At 44.0% G+C, this 25,812-nt stretch overlaps 1 protein-coding gene across 1 annotated transcript in view; it reads left to right on the top strand.

Moving 5' to 3' along the window:
* TRAP1 (TNF receptor associated protein 1) overlaps positions 1–25,812 on the top strand; it is a 57,717-nt gene that overhangs the window by 8,780 nt on the left and 23,125 nt on the right. The window contains exons 2-4 of the mRNA XM_024553298.4: positions 21,542–21,706; positions 22,599–22,681; positions 23,813–23,953. Of these exons, the coding sequence (XP_024409066.2) occupies positions 21,542–21,706; positions 22,599–22,681; positions 23,813–23,953 (389 nt within the window). The remainder of the gene's footprint in view (positions 1–21,541; positions 21,707–22,598; positions 22,682–23,812; positions 23,954–25,812) is intronic.

Raw genomic sequence — 25,812 nt, 5'->3', positions numbered from 1 at the left:
GAGGGAGAAAGAGAGGGAGAGAAACATCAATGTGTAGTTGCCTTCTGCGCATCCCCTACTGGGGACCTGACTCTCAACCCAAGCATGTGCCCTAGACTGGGAATTGAACCGGTTACCCTGTGGTTCGCAGGCCTACACTCAGTCCACTGAGCCACACCAGCCAGGGCTCTTGTGACTATTCTGTAACTACCCATATGTACTTCTTTTTTTTTTTTTTTTAAATTTTTATTGTTCAACCATATGTACTTCTTAATCCCTTCATCTTTTTCATCCATCCCCCCAACCAGCCTGACAACTGTCAAAATGTCCTCTATATCTAAGTTTGTTTTTGTTCTGCTTGTTCATTTTTGTGTTTTTGATTCCACATACTAGTGAAATCATATGGCATGTGCCCCTTTGTCTGACTGACTTCACTCTGTACAGTACCTTCTGGGTCCGTCCATGTTGCTGCAGATGGCAAGATTTCATTCTTTTTTATGGCTGAGTCATAGTCCATTGTACATATGCACCACTTCTCTGTCCATTCATCTTTTGATGGACATTTAGGTTGCTTCCATATCTTGGCTGTTGTAAATAATGCTGCAGTGAGCATATGGATGTATATGTCTTTTCAGTTTTTGAATTTCTTCGGGTGAATACCCAGAAGTGGAATTGCTGGGTTCTTCTTTGTCTCTTGTTATTAAGGTCTATTTTATGTGATATAAGCATTGCTACCCCAGCTTTTTGTTTGTTTGTTTTAATTTTCATGAAATATCTTTTTCCATCCCTTTACTTTCAGTCTGTGTGTCTTTCAATCTGAAGTGAGTTTCTGGTAGACAACATACATAAGGGCCTTGTTTTTATCCATTCAGCCTCCGTGTCTTTTGATTAATGCATTTAATCCATTTGCATTTAAAGTAATTGTTGATACATGTTTATTTATTGCCATTATTCATATATTTTTAAAAGATTTTATTTATTTATTTTAAAAGAGATGGAAAAGGAAGGAGAAAGAGAGGGAGAGGAACATCAATGTGTGGTTTCCACTTGCGTGTCCCATACTGGGGACCTGGCCCACAACCCAGGCATGTGCCCTGACTGGGAATCAAACCCACGACCCTTTGGTTTGCAGTCCAGTACTCAGTCCATTGAGCCATACCAGCCAGGGCACCATTGTTCATATTTTTTATCTTTGTTTTCCTTTTCCTTACATAAGACCCTTTGACATTTCTTGTAATACTGGTTAGGTGGTGATGAACTCCTTTAGCTTTTTCTTGTCTGGGAAGCTCTTTATCTGCCCTTTGATTCTAAATGAGAGCTTTTCTGGGTAGAGTAATCTTGGTTGTATGTCATTGGTTTTCATCACTTTGAGTATTTCTAGCTAATCCCTTCTGGCCTGCAAAGTTTCTGTTGAGAAATTAGTTGGCAGTTTTATGGGAACTCTCTTGTGGGTAACTACTTTTCTCTTGCTAATTTTAAGAGTCTTTCTTTGTCTTTAACCTTTTGCATTTTAATTATGATGTATCTTGGTGTGGGCTTCTTTGGGTTAATCTTGTTTGGGACTCTGCACTTCCTGGACTTGTATTTCTGTTTCCTTTGCCAGGTTAGAGAAGTTTCCTGTCATGATCTTTTCAAATAGGTGTTCAATTTCTTTGACTTTTCTCCTTTCAGCACCCCATGATGCGAATGTTGGTACGCTTGAAGTTGTTGCACAGGCTCTTTATCCTGTCCTCATTTTGGGGGGATTATTTCTACTTTTTGCTGTTCTGATTGGGTGTTTTCTGCTTTCTTATTTTCTAAATTGATTGCTTGATCTGCTTCATCCACTCCTGTTGATTCCCTGTAATGTATTCTTCATTTCTGTTAATGTACTCTTTATTTCTGAATGGTTCTTTTTTTGTTTTCTGTCTGTTTTTTATGTTTCCTGTCATTTTGCTGAAGTTCTCACTAAGTTCATTGATCGCCCTTCTAACCAGTGTTCTGAACTCTGTGCATCTGATAGATTGTTTGTCCCATTTTGTTTAGTTCTTTTTCTGGAATCTTTTCTGTTCTTTTATTTGGGACACTTTCTTTGTCTCCTCATTTTGGCTGCCTCTCAGTATTTGTTTATATGTATTTGGTAGAGCTTCTATGTCTTCCGGTCGTGGTAGAGTGGCCATATGTAGTAGGTGTCCTGTAGGGCCCAGTGGCACCATCTCCCTGGTCGGTGGACCTGTGTGCTCCAGGTGCGCCATCCCACCGCTGACTCGGCGCCCTCCTGTTGTAGTTGAGCCTTGATTGCTGTTGGCGTATCGGCGGGAAGGATTTACCCCCTAGGTTACAAGGACTGGCTTTGATCACCATGGAAGATCAACTGTGCAGTGGCCGACCCCACAGAGCAGGACTTACTTCAGTGGGGCTCTTGTGCCCACTCACTTGCCCCTTGAGTGTGTCGCTTGTGGAGGTGGTTGGGTAGTGCTGTGAGGAGGTCTGAAGCTGTCCACTAGCTTTGCTGGCTGTGGAACCACCCAGGAGGTGCAGACCAAGGTCAGCCATCACCTGTGCCTTGCCTGGGGCCACCTGGCATGAGCTACACAGTGATCTGCAGATGGCTGTTATTCATGCTGGGCTTGGAAATGCCCAGGAGAGGACAAGCTGCAAACTAAGGCCAGCTGCCACTAGTGCTGGGCCTGGGGCCACTTAGTGTGAGATGTGGAGCATGTCAAGGCTGGCCACTGTTTCTTTGGGAGATTTTAGGAGAGTCTGAAGCATAAGCAAGACAAGCCCTTTGCATGGAAAAGCCACTAGAAAGGGCTGGCAAGTTAGGTGGGGCAGGGAATTACTAGGGTATGGTGAACAGAGTTAGCCAGGTTGATGGAGACTTAAATACACCACCTGCCAGCTCTGTTGGTCAGGAGGGCTCAGAAAAGGAACAGTGGCCTCTGCCAGCACTTCTTTCTGGGAGGTGTCTGCCCCTTTGGCTCTCTCCCTGATGCCAGACAATTTAGTTCTTCGCCATATGTCCCTGGTGCCTTTTGAGCTGCTACCGTAGCACTGGAGCTCAGAGTGAGTCCAAGTAAGTCTGTGTATGCACCCTTTCTAGAGGGAACCTGAGACTTCTGCAGCCCCTCCATCTCTGCTACAATCTCCATTGGTTTTTACAGCCAGAAGTTGTGGGAACTTCTCTTCCCAGCACTGGAATACCGTGCTGGGGGGCCTGGCATGGGGCTGAGACCCTTCACTCCGCAGGCGGGATCTCTGCAGCGAAGATATCCCTCCTTATTTTATCTGACACAGGTTGGTTTGGGACCAACTTGTTCAGCATCTCCACCCTTCTGCCAGTCTCGACATGGCTTCTTTATATCCTTAGCTGTAGGACTTCTGTTCAGTTAGATTTCAGGTGATTCCGAATGATGGTTCCGTAGTTTAGTTGTAATCTTGGTGTGTTTGTGGGAGGATTGGAGTACCACATTTACCCATGCCACCGTCTTAATGGGAACCTGCCTGTAATCGGGTAATTTTTATAAGTAGGTTATTTTATAAGTTATTTTTATGTATTGATTTTAGAGAGATAAACAGGTTATTTTGTAAGTAGCGTATTGGTGTACACAGCACAAACTTCAGAAGACACAAAGGTGTGTGCAGTGAAAAGCGCATCTGCCCGCCACCCGCACTCCGGCTTTCCGCTGGTGGCAGCCCTCTCAGCCAGTGTCTTGGGTGTCATCTCACAGATGCTTGGCTTGTGAGAGTTTATGTGTGTGTGTGTACACATGTGAATATGTATTTAAACATCACAGTAGCAAATGCAAACCATTGTTCTGGACCAGTTTTTTCCCTTAGTATAGCTTACAGATAATTCAGTATCGGGACACTTCACACAGCTGCCTCATTTTTCTGTGTCAGAGTATTTCATTACATACGTGGTCTATCCAGAAGCTGTCCAGCCATGTAAAAAATAGACATTTATTTAGGAAGATCCAAGATACAAGACACATTGTACATAGGACAACGGCACCTCAGTCCCCTTCGAAGTAGGCACCTTGGGACCTCACACAATTCTCCCAATCACCATCAGCTTCCCTGTCATGTTTTCCTGAATCTCACTGATGATGAGATTCAGAAAAAATTTTCCCTTTCTTTTTTTTTCTTTTTGATATATTTATTGATTATGCTATTACACTTGTCCCATTTCCGCCCCTTCGCTCAACTCCATCCTGCCCACCCCCTCCCTCCCACATTCCCCCCCCTATAATTCATGTCCATGGGTCATACTTATAAGTTCTTTGGCTTCTACATTTCCTACACTATTCTTACCCTCCCCCTGTCTATTTTCCACCTATCATTTATGCTACTTATTCTCTGTACCTTTTCCCCCTCTCTCTCCCTCCCAATCCCCTATTGATAACCCTCCATGTGATCTCCATTTCTGTGGTTCTGTTTCTGTTCTAGTTGTTTGCTTAGTTTTCTTTTGTTTTGGTTTTAGGTGTGGTTGTTTATAACTGTGAATTTGCTGTCATTTTTACTGTTCATATTTTTTATCTTCTTTTTCTTAGATAAGTCCCTTTAACATTTCATATAATAATAGCTTGGTGATGATGAACTCCTTTAACTTGACCTTATCTAAGAAGCACTTTATCTGCCCTTTCATTCTAAATGATAGCTTTGCTGGATACAGTAATCTTGGATGTAGGCCCTTGCCTTTCATGACTTGGAATACTTCTTGCCAGCCCCTTCTGGCCTGTAAGGTCTCTTTGGAGAAATCAGCTGACAGTCTTATGGGAACCCCTTTGTAGGTAACCGTGTCCTTTTCTCTTGCTGCTTCTAAGATTCTCTCCTTCTGTTTCATCTTGGTGAATGTAATTATGATGTGCCTTGGTGTGTTCCACCTTGGGTCCAGCTTCTTTGGGACTCTCTGAGCTTCCTGGACTCCCTGGAAGTCTATTTCCTTTGCCAGATTAGGGAAGTTCTCCTTCATTATTTGTTCAAATAAGTTTTCAATTTTTTGTTCTTCTTCTTCTCCTTCTGGCACCCCTATAATTCGGATGTTGGAACGTTTCAAGATGTCCTGGAGGTTCCTAAGCCTCTCCTCATTTTTCTGAATTCTTGTTTCTTCATTCTTTTCTGGTTGGATGTTTCTTTCTTCCTTCTGGTCCACACCATTGAATTGAGTCCCAGTTTCCTTCTCATCACTATTGGTTCCCTGTACATTTTCCTTTGTTTCTCTTAGCATAGGCTTCATTTTTTCATCTGGTTCTCGAACAAATTCAACCAATTCTGTGAGCATCTTAATAACCAGTGTTTTGAACTGTGCATCCGATAGGTTGGCTATCTCTTTGCTGCTTAGTTGTATTATTTCTGGAGCTTTGATCTGTTCTTTCATTTGGGGCTTTTTTTTTTTTTTTTTTTTGTCTTGGCGCGTCTGTTACTTAAAGGGCGGAGCCTTAGGTGTTCCTGGGGCGGGGTAACGCTGGTCTCTGCGCTGTGACGCTGTATGTGGGGAGTGGCTGAGAGGGAGGAGTGGCGCCTGCTCCCCTCTCCTCCGGATTTCAGTCTTTCACTCCGCTACCCACAATCAAACTGGGCCCTTCTGGTGCTGGTTCCCGAGTGGGTGGGCCTGTGCACACTCTAGGCCCCTGTGGGTCTCTCCAACAACCTCTCCTGTGAGGCTGGGAGTCTCTCCTGCTGCTGCCCCAACCCCCACGGGCTCTTTCAATCAGAGGTCTGAGGCTTTATTTCCTCGCGCTGGAGCCCTGGGTTGCTGGGTCTGCTTCGCTCCCCTCCGTTCGTCCCGGTTTATCTGTGCGTTAGTGTGGGGCCACGGGGTACTACCCGCCGCTCTGCCTGCCCCGTTCTCCACCACACTGAGTCTGGCCCTCTCAGTTTATCTGTGCACGAATGTGGCCGCAGGGTCTGCTAGTGGTCAGACTGCCTACCCTGTTCGTCCCACACTCTGCCAGTCTCAGTCCCGCCACGGCCACGCAAGTCCTCTCCGCCCCTCCTACGGGTCTGGATGAATGTTTCTTTTTTATCTCCTTGGTGTCGGACTTCCTTGCCCTTCGATTTTCTGTCAGTTCTGGTTGTGCGAGGAGGCACAGTGTGTCTACCTACGCCGCCATCTTGGTTCTCAAATTTTTCCCTTTCAAAGGTGATTTTAGTTTTGGGAAAAGCCAGAAGTCTCAGGGCACCAAATCGAGGTTGTCAGAGAGGCTGAATCACTTGGGCGATTTGATGTTTTGTCAAAACACACTGCATGAGATGTGATACATGAGCGAGCATCACGTTATAGTGAAGAAGCTGCCAGTCACCAGTTGCCCATAGCTGTGGCCTTCTGAATCATCCCCATAGTTCCCACGGAGGAATGTTCAGCCTCCACCTAAATTTGATGCAGATTTGTTGCTCTACTCAGTCATTTTGAATGTGACGGCCACACAGTACACATGCTCATGCAACGGTGTCTACCGCCCCCACTGACTAGTACAGTGAACTTGTCATTGTTCACACATGCATATTCCAGTCCACTCTCCTTGGCTGCTAAGTTACAGCTCTGTTGTGCAAACTGTTCTCGTTATGTTAACAGTGGCTGGAATTTTTCCAGACAGACCTCATATATATAATTTATTTACTAATCCTCTACTGATGACCCTCAGCCTGGTCCTTCTGACACCCAGGGGACCCGTACACTGGGTCCTCATGTGGTGTGTCTGTGTGGGCCTTCATGTGACCCCTGACACTGATGATGATAAGAGGCTCTTTCGTGCTAGCTACTTTTTCCAGAGTTTAATTATTGTTTTGAGTAATTATTTCTTTGGTTATCCATTGAGAAGTCTTTCTGTCATTTCAGTCCTCCTCTCCATTCCCGCCCCAGCTTCACAGGGCATCATGATTATCAGTTGCCCATGTATCCTGTCAGTGTCTATAGTACCAGAGACACATCTTCTACAAGGATATGCATTTTCCTGTATTCTCTTAGTTATTTAGTAGATCTGGGAGAGCTTGCTGTATTGGCATATAGAGTTTCTTTGTTCTTTTGTAGTAGTTGCTTGTCAGAGGCATCGTGGCTTATGTGCTAGTCCTCTGTAGACAAACATTTAGGTGGTTTCCAGTACTGGTTCAGGTGTATCCATAGAATGAAGTCCTTAAAAGAAATTGCCAGATTAAAAGGTTATATGCATTTTGTAAGCTCGATGGATTTGGCCAAATCGCCTTCCATTGGGCTCTGGCTGTTTCCTGCTGCCTCCTCAGGGTCGCCAGAAGCACCGCCTGAAAGTTGCTCCTGAAAGGTGCAACTCTGTTCCCATCTCTCCCTTTATCTGAGCTGGCGAAGATTAACTATGGTATGAACTGGAGTACGGTGCCCAAAGGTGATGCGGACTCTGGCCAGTGGGGTCCATGTGTTGTGGCTCTGATGAACAAACTCACACGGACTACAGAAGTCCCGTGGAGAAAAAGGGACGGCATGGCCACTCTGACGGAGAGAGGGCCCTGACCCCTGCCTGGACAGGCTTTTATTGCTTTTCTGGGCACATTGCATCAGCATGGTCCTCATTTAGTATGCACCGGTTCACTGAAGGTGATTACCTTTTACAGATAACAAAGGAGAGGAAGTTTCTAATTACTTCAGAGAAAAAGGATATTTGCAAATGTAAGGGGAAAAGTGGTTGAACAGGTTACACTCATCCTTGGGAGGTTTAGCACAGAGTTTAGGAAGTTACTTTGAAGATATGCGTAAACACTTGCTGCCTCAATTCAGGGTGAGGTAGTTTTAGCAAAAAGCAAGCCTCAAAGCAGCCTGGGTACAATGCAGGCCTGATTCCCCATGGGAAAACCTGTCCGTGGGCTTGGTTCCTGTGTGCTCCCTGCCGGTTTTCCGAATTGGGCTGGGCTACATTTGCCACCGCCATGCAGATAGTTTCCCTATACAAAGGGGCCTGAGATCAGGGAATATTGATTGAGGTGTGCGGGGCCTCCCAGGCCCTGCCGTCTTCCTGCAGCTGCCTGCACTTCATACCTGTGGGCCTGGCTACAACTTGGACTTAACCTACTATTCCAAGTTAGCTGTAAGGAGATCCTACCCCCCAGCCATATTATGTCCCAACAGGGGACACTGCAGGGAATTCCTCAACTTATGTCAGGCTAAGTTCTGAGAGGCTGTGTGTACATCTCTCTTTTTTGCAAGTTCAAAGTGACTCAGAAAGGTTGAAGTTGGCGGCCAGCCCCCACCCCCAGCTTTATTTTCTTTTACTTTACCATCTACCTTTTTTTTTTTTTTTTCAAGAGAGAGCAGAAGGAAAGGAGAAAGAGGGAGAGAAACAATTGTGTGAGTAAGAAATACTGATTGGTTGTCTCTCAAACATGCCCTGACTGGAGAACGAACCTGCAGCTGGGAATCAAACCTGCGACCTTTTGCTTTGCAGGACAGTGCCCAACCAACTGAGCCACACCAGTCAGGGCAGCCCCCCCACACTTCAATTTAAAAAGGAATGCATGTAATGTGTATGTGCAGTTTTAGAAAGAAGCATAAAATGAGTACCCATTACCTATCTTATATAGAAATGACCAGTCCCCCACAAGCCCTGTGTGCTCCTCCCAGATGCATCCCCGTCAGTCTCCCCCCAGAGGTGACCACTGACCTGAATTTGCTGGGTTTTATTCCCTTGCTTTTCTTTCTATTACTGCACATACAGAATGTGGCAAAGGTGAGTTCACAGTCCATGTAGAAAATAATACAATAATTAATAAATAATAATACAGGGACGAACGGTTTCACCACTTCTGTCCCACGCTGTATATATGTACGTACCCACACAGAGACTGTATTGAAATACCATTGTGTGCATTGTGCTGGGACTTTGCTTTCTTGGATCGTTATGTTTTCTTAGTCTTCTCCGTGCTAATGGTGTAGTGCATTATTTTCCCTGCTCATTCTGCTGTGGTAATATGCCTTCATTTCTTTATAATTCCTGACATATACCTAAGTGGAATTGTTGGCTCATTTGGTATGTTCCAACTTACTAAGTAATGCAAAATTGATTTCTTAGAAGAGTTGTATCACTGTTTACTCCACCAACAGATAATGAGAGTCCCCCTTGCTCCACACGCACATCCAGAGCTTGGTATTCTTGGGACTTTTTAATCTTTGCAAGCCTGGGAGTGTTAAATGACATCTTGTGTCTGTGTGATTATAAGATATACATTAGATAGTACATAAACTGTGTGTGCAGTTGAGTGAAACAGTATTATCCGTACAGTTTATTCGTGTCATTGTTCTCTGATACTTCATTGTACGAATATACTGCAGCTTACTTCTCCATCCCAGACCCAGCCATTGGTTTTTTTCTAGTGCGGGACTTTTCTAAATGAGGCGGCTGTGAACTTCATTGTGCAAGCATCCTGCCTCACAGATGCAGACGTCTCTCTGGCTTAGGTAACTAAGAGTGGAATTGCTGGGTTTAGGGTGACTGTTTTTTAAGGCAGGTCCTCATTTACATTCCACCAAGACTGCAAGAGTTCCCACTGCACCATATCCTTGCTGATGCTTAGGATTTCCAGATGTTTTAAATGTTTGTCAATGTGATAATTATAAAATGATGTTTTACTTGTGATTTTAATGGATTAATAATGAAATCGAACATGTCTTTTTCATAGTTATTGGACATTTGTTTCCTTGTCTATGAAATGCTATTCATGTCTTTTGCCCTCATTTTTTCTTCTGGATTGATTTTTTCTTGTTTTGTACATGTTCTTTTTGGATACTAATTTAATGAATTAATCATTTGCAATTAATAATTAATAATTGTTGCAAATATATTCTCCCAGTTTGTGGCTCACTATTTCACTCTTGTCTTGGTGTCTGGTTCTCTCCCCCTTCCTCCCCTCCCCTCCCCTTCCTCTTTCTTCCTCCCCTCCCTCTTTCTTCCTCCCCTCCCCTCCCCTCCCCTCCCCTCCCCTCCCCTCCCCTCCCCTCCCCTCCCCTCCCCTCCCCTCCCCTCCCCTCCCCTCCCCTCCCCTCCCCTCCCCTCCCCTCCCCTCCCCTCCCCTCCCCTCCCCTCCCCTCCCCTCCCCTCCCCTCCCCTCCCCTCCCCTCCCCTCCCCTCCCCTCCCCTCCCCTCCCCTCCCCTCCCCTCCCCTCCCCTCCCCTCCCCTCCCCTCCCCTCCCCTCCCCTCCCCTCCCCTCCCCTCCCCTCCCCTCCCCTCCCCTCCCCTCCCCTCTTTTCTCCTTTCTTTCTTTCTCTTTCTTTTTTTAATTTACCAATTTGAGAGAGAGCGAGAAACATTGATTTTGTCGTTCCACTTATTTATGCATTCATTGGTCGCTGCTTCTGTGTGCCCTGAGTAGTGATTGAACCTGCAAACCTTGATTTACCAGGACGGTGCTCTAACCAACTGAGCCACCCAGCCACAGCAAGGTGCAAACACTTAAAAAAAAAGTAATTGCAAACATTTAAGGTCAGATTTTACATAAATATTTGAGTTTCTTACTTCTTTTGAAAAATTAAAAGTTCGAAGAGTCTTGGCCTACACTTGACAGTGGCAGCAGTCTCTGGGAGTACAGCACCAGCTCCTTCCTCCTGCAGATGGGCCTGCCCCTGCAGTTGGCTGTTGCTCCGCGCGCTCGCTTGTGCCTTCGTGTGAGCCCATTGGTGCCATTTCTTTTGCTGTTAATTGTTTGTCTGTCTGTCTATCTATCTATCTATCTATCTATCTATCTATTTTTGTATAGTAGGGTTAATTATGTTGATTGATTGTCTAGTGGTAAACCAGCCTTGCATCCCTAGGGTAAAGTTGGATTGGTCTTGATACAGTATCATTTTTACATATTGCTGGATTTGACTTGCTGATACTGTATTCAGAACCTCCATGGCTGTGTTTATGAGGGATATTGGTCTATTATTACATTGTGTGTGTGTGATGTCTCTGTCAGGGTTTGATTTAGGAGTGTGCTGTCCTTATAAAACTTGTAGGGAAATATTACCCCTTTATCTGTTTTGTGAAAGTGTTTAAGATTGGTGTTATTTCTTCCTTGCATGTTTCATAGAATTCACTAGTATAGATTCTGGGCCTTGGATTTTATTTGTGGAGATATTTTTGAAAACATTGAATTTCTTTATTAGATATAAAGCAATTCAGAATTTCTGTTTCATCTTCTGTCACTCTGGGTAGATTTTTTTTTCCAAGAAATCTGTCCATAGTTCATCTAGATCGTCAACTTTCTTGACATACATGTGTTCATAACGTTTGCTTATCATCCTTCTAATGTCTTTGGAATTTGTAATGAGAGCCCCACCCTCATTTCTGATGTTGGTAACTGGTATTCTCATTTTTCTTCATCAGTCTAGTTAGGACTTACCAGTTTTGATGATCTTTTTCAAGAATCAACTTTGATTTTGTTAATTTTCCCATTATCCATTTTCTGTTTCAATGATTTCTGTTCTTTGTTATGTCCTCCCTTCTACTTTCTTGGGTCTACTTTCTTTGGGTAGACTTTGTGCCTTTTTTTTTTTTTTTTATAATTGATTTTGGAGAGAGAGAGAGAAACATTGACTTGTTCTACCCATTCATCCATTCATTTGTTACTTCTTGTATGTGCTCTGACTGGGGATTGAACCCACAGTCTTGGTGTATGGGGACAGTGCTTTAACCAACTGAACTACCCAGTCAGGGCAACTCTGTGCTTCTTTTTTCTGAGGTGAAACCATAGCTGGTTGATTTTTAGGCTTCCTTTCCAACATAAGCATTTAAAGCTGTAAGTGTCCTGCTGCATGCTTCTCTAGGTATATTTCACAACTTTTCATATATTGTATTTTCATTATCATTTAGTGTGAAATATATTATCTAATTTCCCTTGTGATTTCTTCTTTGCCCCATGGATTATTTGCAGTACGTTTATTTCCAGATACTTGAGGGTTTTGTAGATGTTTTATTATTATCAATTCTAACAAAATTCTGTTGTATCCAGAAAGCTTACTCAGTATGGTTCAGTCCTCCTAAATTTATTGAGACTCGTGGCCCGCTTTATGGTCCTTTGTAGTGGATGTAACATGTGCACTTGAAAAAATGTATTTTTTTCAAAAAATGTATTTTGCAGTTGTTGGGGATATTCTATAAATATCCATTAAGTCAAAGTGTTTCATACAGTAGTTCAGATGATCTGTGTCTTGATTTATTTTATTTTTTTGGTCTAGTTCTATTAATTGCCGAGAGAGGGATATTAAAATCTCCAACTGTGATTGTGGAATTGTTTTTTTCTTCTCTTTAATTCCTTCAATTTTAACTTCATATATTTTGAAGCTCTTTTATTAGGCACATATGGTTGTGATTTAGTGTTCCTGATGAATTGTATCTTTTTTTATTGTGATTTTTAAAAAAAGATTTTATTTAATTATTTTTAGAGAGAGGAGAAGGGAAGGAGAGAGGGAGAGAAACATCAGTGGTGGTTGCCACTGATGCGCCCCCTAGTGGGGACCTGGCCCACAACCCTGGTGTGTGCCCTGACTGGGAATCAAACTGGCGACCCTTTTATTCTCAGGCCAGCACTCAATCCATTGAGCCACACCAGCCAGGGCTCTTTCTTTATTCTGAAATACTTTTTTTTTCTGGTAATACTTTTAACTTTGAAGTCTGTTTTGTCTGATATTACTATAGTCACTCCAGCCTTGCTATGCTTGCTTTTTGCATGATACGTCTTTTCTATCTCTTTACTTTCGGAGTTTTTACATTTAAAGTAATTGTGTTTTAGACACGATATACCGTATTGTGCTATGTATAATGCCTACTTTTTTGCCCAAGTTTTTTAGGGAAAAATAAGGATGCACATTATACATGGGTAGTAACAATTCTGTATCTACATAAATGTTTTTAATTCTTTAATTTATACTTATGCATTAAAAGTGTACTTCTAGAAAGTAATAACAGTATCTGTATACAAAGTAATACCCTGGAAAATGATAGTTTTATATATAAAAAATTGAATTAAAAAATTAAAATGAAAATTTTTTTCCCTGAAAGTTTGGGTCAAAAATATGGGTGCACATTATACACAGAGGCACATTATACATGGCAAAATATAGTAATTAGGTCTCACTTTATCAATTCTGACAATCTTTGTCTTACAATTGGCAATTAGTCCATTAACATAAAATGTAATTATTGATATAGTTGGGTTTATCTACTGTTTTATTTGTTTCTTCTCATTTTTCCCCTTCATTCTTTGTTGCCTTCTTTTGGATCAAGTAAATTTTTTTAGAATTCCATGTGAGTTTAATGCTTTTTTAGCTTCACCTCTTTACATCATTTTTAAGTGGTTACTCTGGTGAATGCAGTGTTCAGCCTTAACTTCATTTCTATTTTTTGATTTTAGGGGGAGAGAGGGAGGGAGATAAATCAACACTGATTTTTGTTGTTCCACTTATTTACGCATTCATTGGCTGATTCTTTTATGTGCCGTGAGCGGGGTTCAAACCCGCAACTTGGTGTATTGGGACAACTCCCTCACCTGGTGTATTGGGACAATAGTCTAACCAACTGAGCCTGTCCAGCTTTTTATTTTATTTTATTTTTAAAAATATTTTACTTATTTATTTTTAGACAGAGGGGAAGGGAGGGAGAAGGAGCAGGAGAGAAACATCTTGTGAGAGAGAAACATTGACCTGTTTCCTCTCGCAGGCCCCTAACCGGGGACCTGGCCTGCGATGTAGGCAGGTGCCCCGACTAGGAATTGAACCGCGACCTTTCACTTTGCAGGACTGCGCCCAGCCGACTGAGGCACACCGGTCAGGGATCAAATAACTTTTTATTGCATCCTGGACAATGTGGATGTTACTTTACGGAGTGTCTGGATTTTGTTATGTTCCTATGAAGAGTTGTTTTTAAGTGGGTCATTAACCTGGTTGGACCCCAACTGCAAACACGTTCTCTTAGGCAGCAGTTCAGTTCTCCAACCTTTGTGCCGCTTGCAGTTTGCCCCACACTTGTAGACTCGGGCAGTCAGCCAGAGGCTTAGAAGAATTTATTCACAGAACTTGAGGCACCCTTTCTTTGACCCTCTCCTTCCTGGGTTCCCCCCTCACTTTTCAGCTTCTGTTATTACCCCAATCTGTCCTCTGGTTCTTTAGGCCAGAAAAAATGCAGATTGTGTACATTTGCTCTTGTAGTTTTAGCTGCCCTTCATTGAACCTGCCTTCGTTCTGTGCTGTTTCCTTCTTCCCGGTCGACTCTCCTCCAGCATCTGCCTGCTGTTGTTGGCTCTCTAGAGCTTTCAGGTGGTCTTTCTGTTGTTCCAAGGTTCGTGGGCGTTACCCGCAGGAAGTTTCTTTGGTAGGTTACACCTGAGCCATATGGGAAGTAGCCCCTCTGTGTAGTGGAGTTAAAACAAAAAAAATGAAATAGTTCTTATTTATATCATACTTGGTAAACTGGGAGATTGTCTGATTGTGGTATTTAATTCCAGAAAAATAATCAGTGTGTTTGTCACAACTTAAAATGCTGCGTGTCTGTACCTATAGGTGCGTAATTTAAGGTGCAGTTATGAAACAGCACCGTGGTGAGGACTGTGGCTGATAGGTGGGAAAGATGGGTGATTTTTTAAGCAAAAGAAATACCCATTGTGTTTTGATTCATTTGCCTTGCTTGTTGGTTCCTGTAGGCAGTTACATTTTTAATTGCTGCTAACTAGTTACAAATGGTCTTGCAGGACTGCTAACGCCATCTGTTGGCTGACCAAATGCTCTGCTTGAGCCTAATGATAAAGTTACGTGACCGCAGGAAGCGCTGCTTCTCCACTAGATTCTTTGGCATCCCAAGAAATGTGGATGTTCTTGCTTTGAAAAAATTTGATATTAAGAAATATAAGCTTGTTAATTTGGTGACATAAGTTATACAATCACAAAAAGTTAATAGTAGAAGAAATGCCACAAGCTGGCGTATAGGGCAGAAGTTTTCCGTAAGCAGCTCAGAAAATAAGTGCTCTGAATTCGTAGCAGGGAGGGATCGTTGTGAACTGAGGGGGCGGGGGCTGGATGGGAGAGGGCCCACGCCGGGGCCTGGCGCAGCCCGGGTGGAAAGGCGGGATGTGGTTGCGAGTCGAGGAACGAGCGTGAGCACTGACAGATGTCTGCGTCTGTGTGGATGCTCTCCGAGATTCACATTATTGGCGCTTCCCATTTCATGCAACCCCAAACCACCAAGTAGATTAGCATTGTGACACTGTAGCCTGACGTGAGGTTTGTGGTTTTCCCAGAGGGTGTAGAGGAAACACGGAGACAGATACTGTGCAGCGTGTGTTTGTCTCTGGTTCGGGCAGATTTATTGCATTATTGGGTTATTCTTGAAGTCATTGCAGATAGTTAAGTTAACCTGAAATCAGACCTGCTCTAAATAGTGCTCTTGACTAATGTAATCTTAGAATTATGTTGAAAAGGCTTAAATTCCTGGTTGGAAATATATATTGCTTGTTTTTTCCCCTTTTAAAACTGTGAGGGCTTATGTTAAATCTTTTTAAAAGTATTTTGAGTCACAAAAAACCAAAAGATACAGGAAATATAAAACATGGGAAAATTGTTTAATCTTGGAGTAATGAAGGCCTTTAGAAACAAGACTAATTTCCTTAATATGTAAAGAGATCTTACAAATCAATAAGAAAAAGGATGGAAAATGGGGTAGAAAATTATCAGAAGATATGAAAAGTTCATTAACAAAAAAGAAAATAGAAAATATTTAAAAATGTGGATAGACGTTCAGTGTTGCTTACAGTAAGAGAAATGTGAATGAAAACTACAGTGAAATTTTTACCCGATAGGCAAAGATCCAAAAGTTTCATAATACTGCTGGCAGGTGTTTGGGGTGATACATACTCTCACGTGTTGCTGGTGGGAAGGTAAACCGACAGCCTCTCTGGAGGGTGACTTGACAGCATTGACCATAATTCAAACTGGACATAACCTTGGACCTGGTCAGTTCCTTCTCGTTGTGTACTAGGACGTAAAGTCATGCGTAAATGAAATGACACACGTACAAGAACATTTTTAAAGCACTCTGTTATTTTGAAATAATCTCATACTTCACAGAGATGTTACAAAACTAGTAATCAGGATTTCCTCTCCCTTCACCTGGGTTCCCCTAACATGAGTGTCTTATGTAACCATCAGACAGCTGCGGACAACTGAGATAGCACTGGCACAGTACTGTTGAGTTATCTGCCGACCTTGTTTTAATTTAGCTGGTATTCCCATTGATGACCTTTTTCTGGTGCAGGATCCTGTCGTTGCGTTTCTCCCGTCTTCTCCGGTCTGTGTTGGTTCCTCAGTCTTTGTGTTTCAGGACCTTGCTGCCTTTGGCCAGTTATCTTATAGGAGGCCCCTCAGTTTGGGTTTGTCTGATGTTTTTTATGATTAGATTGAGATGCATTCGGCAGGCACACAGCAGGGGGGAGGCCTTGCCGTCTCGCCGCACTAGGAGGTGAAGGGTGTTGACTCATCTCGTGCCTGATGATGGTGATTGTGGTCACTTAGGGGGATTCGCAACTTTCTCCATGGTGAACTACTGTTTCTCTCTTTAAGATCGGTGCTTCCCGAGAAATGGGACATTCAATTGGGCAGTTCCTGGAGGGTCGCTCTCCCTGGAGCCAGGTGTGCCGATTGCTGCGGGGGTATTGTTGCCTCTTGGCCTGTCAGTGGAGAAAGCTAGGAAATACACGTATGTGTACTCATGCACACAGACACACCTCAATATTTGTTTCTACATCAGACCTCTGTGTATCTGAAAAAATCACGAGTTTATACTGAGGCCCTCCAGTTTCAGTGTAGCGCCACAGGGTCCTCCTGCCCGCCTCTCTCCGTATTTGTTACTCTTCTTTCCTGACCCAAGGTCCTCCTTGAACTTACTAGCCTGACCTTAGTACGTGCTAAAGCAGTTTCAGGATTGCTAACAGTTTTGATACAATAAATGTATGCAGTCCCTTTGGAGGTTAGCTTTACAGTATACAGTCAGAGTGCCGTGTTCTGAAGCTCCTGAGGTTAATTCTTGTCTTCCAGTGTTAGTAGGTTGTTTTTGATATAGCTTTGAACATTTGCTACTGTTGTGTTTCATTGTTCTTCCCCACAGCCCCAGTTGCTCTTAATTATTTACTTTTGGGTGTATGAAATACTGCCATGGTTCTAATAGTCATATATCCTCAAAGAGGTATTCTCAGAAATGTCACATTCCCCTGAGCTCTGCTACCCTGTTCCCAGCCCCTTATTCTTCCCCTTTTATTGTGTAGCCCCCCAGCACCTGTGACTGTGACCTTATTTGGAAATAGGGTCTTTGCATATAATCAAGTTGAGATGAGGTCATTGAGGTGGGTCTTAATCCAGTGTGGCTGTGTCCTTATAAAAGAGGGACATTTGGCCCTGGCCGGTGTGGCTCAGTTGGTTGGAGTGTCGTCCCATAACTGAAAGGTTGCTGGTTTGATTCCAGGTCAGGGCACATGCCCCGGTTGCGGGCTTGATCCCTGGTTGGGGCGTGTGCAGGAGGCAGCCGATAGATGTCTCTCTCTGGTGTCGATGTTTCTCCCTCTTCCTTCCCCTCTCTCTTGAACGAGAATAAAATAAACCTTTAAAAAAGAGGGAGAAATTTGGACAGACAGACACAAACAGGAAAAACGATGTGAAGACGCAGGGAGAAGATGACCATCCACAAACCAAGGAGCGCCTGGAGCCGCAGGCGCAGGAGGAGCACCTGGAACAGACAGATTCTCCTTCAGAGCCTCAGAAGGAGCCAGTTCTGCCGACTCTTTGACTTCGGGCTAACAGGCTGCGGAACTGGGAGATGATAAGTTTCTGTTGTTTCAGCTGCCCAATCTGTGTTCCTTTTCCTGGCAGCCCCAGGAAACTAACACACACACACACCCCTGTAGGCAATCAGTTTCTGATGGTTTGAATTGTGTGTCCCAGAAAGGGGTGTCCAAGTCCTAACTCTCGGAACCTTGTTTGGAAATAGGACCTTTGCAGATGTAGTAAGTTAAGATGACATTACATCGTGTTAGAGTGAGCCCCAAATCCAGTGTAACTGGCGTCCTTATAAGAAGAGGTAAATCTGGGCCCAGGCCAGGTAGCTCACGTGGTTGGAGCATTGTCCCGATACGCCAAGGGTGCGGATTCAGTCTCTGGTCAGGGCGATGTACAAGGAGCATGCAAGGAATGCATAAGTAAGTGGGACAACAAATTGGTGTTTTTCTCTCTTTCTTTCCCTCCCTCTTTTCTCTCCTTACCTCTCTTCCTCCCTTCCTCTCTCTCTAAAATCAAGCAATAAATTTTTTTTTAAATTAGAGGTAAATTTGGACATCGGGCACGCACTCAGGGGAGAGAAGGCTGTGTGGTGACAGAGGCCGGGATTGCAGTGAGGCATCTGCCAGGCAAGGAGGACCAAGGACTGGGGCCGCTCCCACCGCTTGGGGGAGAGGTGTGGACAAACTCCCTCAGAGCCTCCAGAAGGAACCAACGCTGCCAACTCCTTGTTTTTGGCTTTTTGGACCACCAGCTGTGAGAGAATACATTTCTGTTGTTTTTGTCCACCCAGTTTGTAGGACTCGGTGACAGCAGCCCTAGGAAATGAATACATGTCCTTATAGTTTGTGGTTTATCTTTCCTGTGTCCTTTTTGCACAGGTGAGTGGAAACAGACATTTTCCTGTATCCTTGTCTTTCTTCCATGAAGAGTAGCATGTAGCAGGTAACTCTTTAGCACTTGGGAGCATTATTTTCAATAGCACAAGACTGGAAATAGTTTAAACACTGATCAGGTGAGCACTAGTTGAACACTTACCCATCATAGAATATTTTATGCTTGTTAAAAAAAATAAGCAGCTTTCTGTACTGATTTGGAATTATCTCTGAGATGTCTTTTCTTGTTATTTTTTTTAATCCTCACTTGAGGACATGTTTCCGTTTATTTTAGAGAGAGAGAAACATCAATTGGCTGCCTTTCGTGCGCACCACAAACAGGGATCGATCCCTCAACCTAGGCATGTGCTAAGACCAGGAGTTAAACTGGCAACCTGTCAGTGCACGCAGCGCCGCTCCAGCCAACTGAGCCACGCGGCCAGGGCCTGAGATGTGTTCTTGACTAAAGTATTTATACACACAAGACTGGAAATTTTTTGAAAGTATGCCAGATATAAACAGCTATTCCCTCTCCCCCTGCTACCACACCGACCTGGAGGTGACTTTATGGGGGTCTCAAAATTCTAAGCCATTAGTCTTTGAATGTTTTGATTTTCTATGATTTCTGGTTTCCTTTGGGGTAGGGATGGTTTTAGCTGAGACGTGATGGGGGAGTTCAGCCTCTTCTTTTCTGAGGACCAAAAGTCATGTCAAGGAAAGGACTGTTAGCAGAGTGAGGTGGGACAGGAAGTGAGGATAAATGATCAATTCAGTAAATTCGGCTTTTATGCAAATGGAGTGGATCCAGAATACTTCAAATAAAAATCACCAGTGAGGAAAACCAGCATTGCTTTTTGAGGGTGTGGTATGTTATCTAATGTTTTGGGGGTGGGTGCGAATAGGAACTTCTGAGGTGCTCACTATGTGCCAAGACCAAGCTTGATGGTGTGGGGAGAGAAGGGCAGAGATGCCCAGTGTTGGTGACCTTACAGGTCAGGCACGAGGGCATGAAGGATGTCAGCAGACTGGGCTGTGGATTTCAGCAGAGGGTAGGATTTTGTTGGTTTGCTGGAGGACCTGGAATACCAGCCCGAAGCATTTAGAGTTGACGAGATTGCATTCAGGGATAAATTCTCCAAAACTGGGGAAATAAGTTGGCGTTGGTGTCAGAAGACAAATGCTTACAAATGTAAAGAATGGACTGTAGAAAACATTGTTGCAGGAGACCAGCTCAAAGGTAGGCAGGGACAAGGGACTGGACTGTCAAGCTGGAGATGGGGCGGGGACCATGGTAAGTGCCACCTGCATCTCATTGCTGGAGGAAGACTCTGAAAGACTGCACCTGTCCTTCCCTGGGGCCAGGTAGAAGGGAGTGGTTGCCAGGTGGAATGTGTAAGAGGAATATTAGATGAAAGAGTATCTAAAATGTTTTCAGTGTTTGTGGAGGCTGCTCACACGGCAACATGGTCAAGCGTCCCCCCCCCTGCCCCCCCCCCCCCCCCCCCCCCCCGTCTGTGGTTGCTGAGCTTTCTACTCGTCTCTCATGGAGGACCTCCTTCGCCTCCTTATTTTAGTGGCTCCGATGGTTACACTGCTGTCTGTCCGCTTGGAGTCAGTGTTTCACGTAGGATTCAGATCCAGATCCTGTCCTGAGGGAACTTGGGTTAGACTTCCCCGCCTTTGGTGGGAAACCTGCTTATGTCTCCAGATGTGTCCGTGAGTGCTGTCCCTGGTGGGACAAGCTCGCCTGTGGTCTCTGCCTGGGGCTGGGGGCTGGCTGGGAGCTCAGGGACTTCAGTACCCCTGGCCTGGCACAGACCAGGGCAACCCCTGGTTCATTCAGCTCTCTAAGCAAATATTTAATTCCAGAATAAAGAAGTAGCCCAGGATTTTTTTTTAGCTACATGGGTAAAGTGAACACTGCAGTAAGGCACAGGTAATTAAATATTTAGACTGTTTAGAAATTGAGTATTTTTTGAGTTATAAAATGTTTTTAAGGTATTCTGCATAGAGGTAAATGCTGAAGCCATGTTATTTATAAACCCAGGAATAAGTTGAGAGAAAAGTCAAGTTGATATGTTGATTTTCAGGTCATTTCTAGACATTCTGAATCACTCCTTTCTGTCCCTCCCACATGTATGTGCACACAGTCAGGCGCAGTTCGGTTCGGTCCAGACTTTCACACAGAGGGTCTTGCGTGTCTGGCCGTGAAGCACAGACTGACTGATGCCAGTCCCCAGGCTGGTGGCCCTGGAGTCAGTGGCACTGTCTTGAGGGGCTGCTAGTAAGGATTGACTCCTGCCAGGTACAGTGAAGGTGTCTGCATGTGTTTATAGCATCTGAAGGCAGAAGGTCCGTCTGCCAGCCAGGCCGGGGATAGCCGTGTCAAATGACGGTTTTTCCATCTTCCGGGCAGTAGTTCTGGGTCCCCTGTGCTGAGCATGAGACAGCGTGAGGCCCCTTCCTGGCTACGGGTAGAAGCGATCCCTTACTGCTTTTCAGTTTTTAAATATACTAATCTTAAAATACGGACAGTTTCAGACAAAAAGAAATATAAAGGAATCAACAAAGATTGTTTAGAAGACGAGACTGTTTCGAAAATTAAACACTTATAAGTTTGGATTCCTTTTAGAGGGACATGTCTTCTCCAGTTTTTCATTGCAGTTACAAAGTAAGGAAAGCTGGCTTGTCATTTTTGCAGACTCCTGTGAGGGCTGTGAGCACTGAGGCATGAGGGGTATTTTTGGGGGGTTTATACAAGATCTCACCGTGGGACTTATGTGGGAAGTGGTGCCAAATGGCCCCTGCCTGCCTCCGGGACTGCCCGAGTCCTGATACTTACTGGCATTGGACATGTGTGAGGGTCTGCTAACAAACATGTTCATGAACACATCAGGGCATCTGTTCCTGAAGGCTGTTTAACTCTCCTTTGTGCATGTTTGTCTTTAGGAAAACCAGCTCTGTGTCCTTGGAGGACGCCAGTCCAGTCCAGTTGCCCCAGGCGAAACCTGGCTTTGAGCTTCCACACCGGACGTCCGTTCAGCTCACAAGCTGCTGAGGACCCGAAGGAGGAGCCCCTCCATTCCATCATCAGCAGCACAGAGATTGTGCAGGGTACTGGGGTTAGCTGAGTTGGGGTATGGGAAGGCTCAGCTCCTGGCCGGCTGCTGAGGGGAGGTTTTTGAGGCAGAGGTAATAATGACTGCTGGAGCCGCCACTCGCTGCAGATGCAGGAAGGTCTTGGCTGGAGAGTGTCCAAAAACGAGGAATTGTGTTGTCCCTAGGAACTTCAGGCTTTCATTCTGGTGTGTCTTGCCCCCTCTGGTGGTCACCCGTGGGTTTGCGGTGGGGCACCTTCTGAGTCGTGATTCATGGCACATCTGCTAATAATAATCATGGAAGCAGGAAGGAAACTCAGTATAGGCCCTGCCGATGCAGGACCACATGCTACAGTTGTCTTTTCCTTCCTAAGAAATGTAGAGAAGCAGTCTCCAGAGCCAGTCCCAAAGTGGGACCGTATCTGGCTTTCAAATGAGACAGTAGAATCCTTGATGTTTAGGTTAAGAAGAGAGTGAGGTTTTCTTGTTATTTTGCTTTCTAAGTAATTAATTTGGAAACCACTGTTTTGAAGAATAAAATCCAGTGTCTGGTTGTTGGAGCTGGCCCGATTCTCATGACTGGACACTTTGGAAAGTGCTGGCCTCTGTAGTCCCTTGAGGTAGCCCAGACCCCAGGTGTGCAGGCCTCGGTGGTGGGAGGCAGGTGAGCGCTGGGCTCCCCTTTGCTCTTTTCTGCGGGGAGAGAGAGGAGGAACCACTGGATCCATTCTGCCCTGGGGACCTCCCGCCTCAGAGTCCCAGAGAGTTGCTTTCTTTCTTTTTAGTTTACTCTTTGGCAAAATGTTTAAAACTCATTACCTTAAACATTCTTTCGAATGTTACATAGCATGTTCTTCCATGGAAGTAGAAATGAAACCTTATTGGTTGTATCTGTGATTCGTTACTAGGTTCTGTTTCCAAACATGAGTTCCAGGCCGAGACAAAGAAGCTTCTGGACATTGTCGCCCGATCATTGTACTCAGAAAAAGAGGTGCGGCACCTTTTGATCACCCCCATCACTAGGAAGGTTTCTTTGGCAGAACTGTCTTTATACTCTTCTAGGGAAATGCCAGATAGTATATTAACTGTGAAAATGCGTTAAAGTTGGACAGGTCCTGATCGTAGCTACCGGCGAGAGTATTTTTACCAAGATCTGTCTGGGTGCATATATCCAGGTGATTCTTCAGGCCAGATTGATTGTGGAAATTAATGAATTTTGCTGATAATTTAAAAGTCCCCCATATATTCACGAGGGAGCCCTTCCCCTGTCAACTGGTGGACCACCCTCAGGTTAGTGGGGGTGGTCGGGCTGGAGGAAAAAGATCCCCTGGACCTCTGTAGAGAAGAGCGTGGAGGAGACTAAAACTCATCTAGGGATGACAGACCGTGAAGAAATTAGAGAACAAATAAGCCACCATTTCCGTGCTCATTATTACTAGATTGCAAAGAAGAATGTAGAAGGGTAAAGTACCAGGTTCCAAAGTTTAAAGGGACTTTTCAGGAAATATTCCCAGGTCTTGAGCTGTTAAATATTATATTCACATATCTTTGTGACGTCCAGCATCTGTTTTCTGGGGGGTACTTGATCACCTCAGACCACTTCCTCCCCCCTCAACCTGTGTGCTGGTCTCACCGTGTGTGGAAGGTCTGTTTGAGGTAAAGTGCTTTTCAGACAATGTGGCCCTTTTTGTCCTGAACATGGTAGGTCTGGATTTTTTTTTGATCCCACATTAAATGAAGCCAGAGGGTCTTTCTTCAGTGAGTAGGAGAAAGGTATTTGGGAAATATTTTGTCATCCCTGGGCAAGAGATGGGAAAGAAGTGGTTTCTCAGAGGGTTCTTCTTAGACTTTTAGTTAACAGATTGATACCTAACTTCGGGCTCGATTTTCGGGAAGGAACAGTAGAGCTTACTACCTGAAGCTGTGTCTGTCAAGGAGAAGTGGTTGCCTTTAACCATTTTGTGACCTTCCCTGGAGAAACTGCCTTTGAGTAAAGGGGAAAGTCTTTATGGTTAAAACACTGACTTTGCTGTGGCACTTCTCCCCCGCCTTTCAGAAGTTGCTGCAAATGCTGCTAACCAAACAGATCCCGCAGGGTTCGCATCTGTCTTCGTTCCCGTAGGTGTTTATACGGGAGCTGATCTCCAATGCTAGTGATGCCTTGGAAAAAATGCGTCACAAGCTGGTGTCGGAAGGCCAAACGCTGCCAGAAATGGAGATTCACTTGCAGACTGACACTGAGAAAGGCACCCTCACAATCCAGGTACCTCATCCTTGTGTCCTGACGAGTGGCACGCCTCCTGTGCGCCAGTCGCCGCCCGCACCAGTCACGGAAGCGACCGGACAGCGGCCCTCTTCCCACGCTGGGCTATCGGAGCGGGCCTGCCTTTCTGTTATGTCTCCAGGCCTCAAGCATTGTGCCAGCCATCTTTGCAGTTATAATAAGACTTGTTTTAATATAGAAAATTTGGAAAACACAAATAAGTAGAAAAGAAGAAAATTTAAAATCACTGCCTTATTCAAAGATAACTACTGCTAACATTTTAGTATCTTTTTAGGTTTTTGGTGTTTGCATTTATTTACATATCTAAACGTACTTTTTAAAACATTTTTAAACTATTATTTTTAAGGTACTCTTCATAGTTTAAAAATATTTTTATTGAATTTATTGGGGTTACATTAGCTAATAAAATTATATAGGTTTCATTTTTAAAATATTTTTATTGAGTATTCCTCATATTTTTAACTGTACTTGTCCATTTGTAATGCATATTTCCCCATGATTAAATATTCTGTAGTACTATTTTTCATCTTAGCCTGTTATTTGGATTAATAGTCCTGCTTTATAAGAAGCAATACTTTTGGTTGCTATTGTAACCTTTTGTAAATTTTAAGATCAAAAAATTACATTGGCAAAGGAGATTCATCAGGCAGTGGCCCTGAAGGGGACATTATGTTCCTGAGGTAGCTGCCTCAGGGTCTCTCGCCCCAGGGCCGTGGATAGAGTTGGGGAGTGTGCGTCTGCGGGGGTGGCAGCTGGGCTCTGCGTAGGCGCCTTTCATTGGGCTTCCTGCCTCCGCCAAGGACGCTGATTTACCTGCTCAGGATTTTGCTGTCGGGCATCTCTTGTTCTCTCTTCCTCAGTTATTTTCTCTAGTCTGTGTATGTGTGTGCTTTGCTTTGCATTTTAATACACTTTATTGAGATATGATTTACATATGATAAAATTCACCGAGTTCAAGTGCACAATTAATTGATTTTTTGACTAGTGTATACTTTTGTGTGGTCACCCATACCATCGTGATGTCGTCAGCCCCGAATTCCCTTCCCTCTTCCTTGCCCCTAGCAACCACCGGTCTGCTTTCTGTCACCGTGCTGTTGTGTTTTCTAGGATTTCATAGAAATAGAGTTGCAAGGTTGGTGGTCTTTTGAGGCCGATCTCTTTCAGCAAGCAGAGTGCTTTTGAGGCTCACCTGTGTTGTCGCATGCATCGGCAGCTTGTTCCTTTGGTCGCTGGATGGATGCCGGCCACAGTTTGTCCACTCACCAGCTGACGAGCGTAGTTTGAGGACGTTAGGAATAAAGTGAACATTTGAGTTTAAGTTTTTGTGTGGACGTGTTTTCATTTCTCTTGGGTAAATACCTAGGAGTGGGGTTGTTGGGTCGGGAGGTGAGTGCCTGTCTAACTTTGTAAGAAACTTCCAAACTTTTCCAAATTGGGTGTTCAATTTTGTGTTCCTAATAGCAGCGTTTGAGAATTCCAGTTGCTTTACATCCCTGCTCACACTTGTTATTGTCGGTCTTTTAATTTTAGCCATTCTAGTGGGGGTGTCATTGTGGGTTTTAATTTGTATTTCCTTAATGATTGGTGCTGTGGAGCATTTTTTCATGTGTTTGTCATTTGTATATCTTCTGTGAAGTGTCTCCTCACATTTTTTGCTCGTTTTTAATCAGGTTGTTTGTCTTTATTGAATTGTAGGAGTTCTTTATGTATTCTTAATAAAAATTCTGCATCAGTGATACACTTTGTAGATACCTTCTCCTAGTGTGTGGCTTGCCTTTTTATTTTCTTAGGGGTGGCTTTTGAAAAGTATCTATTTTTAATTTTAATGAAGTCTAGTT

This window comes from Desmodus rotundus, chromosome 1 (genome assembly GCF_022682495.2).
Source record: "Desmodus rotundus isolate HL8 chromosome 1, HLdesRot8A.1, whole genome shotgun sequence".
NCBI lineage: Eukaryota > Metazoa > Chordata > Mammalia > Chiroptera > Phyllostomidae > Desmodus > Desmodus rotundus.
The sequence above is the reverse complement of the archived record's forward strand: the minus strand, read 5'-3'. Positions and strand labels throughout refer to the sequence as shown.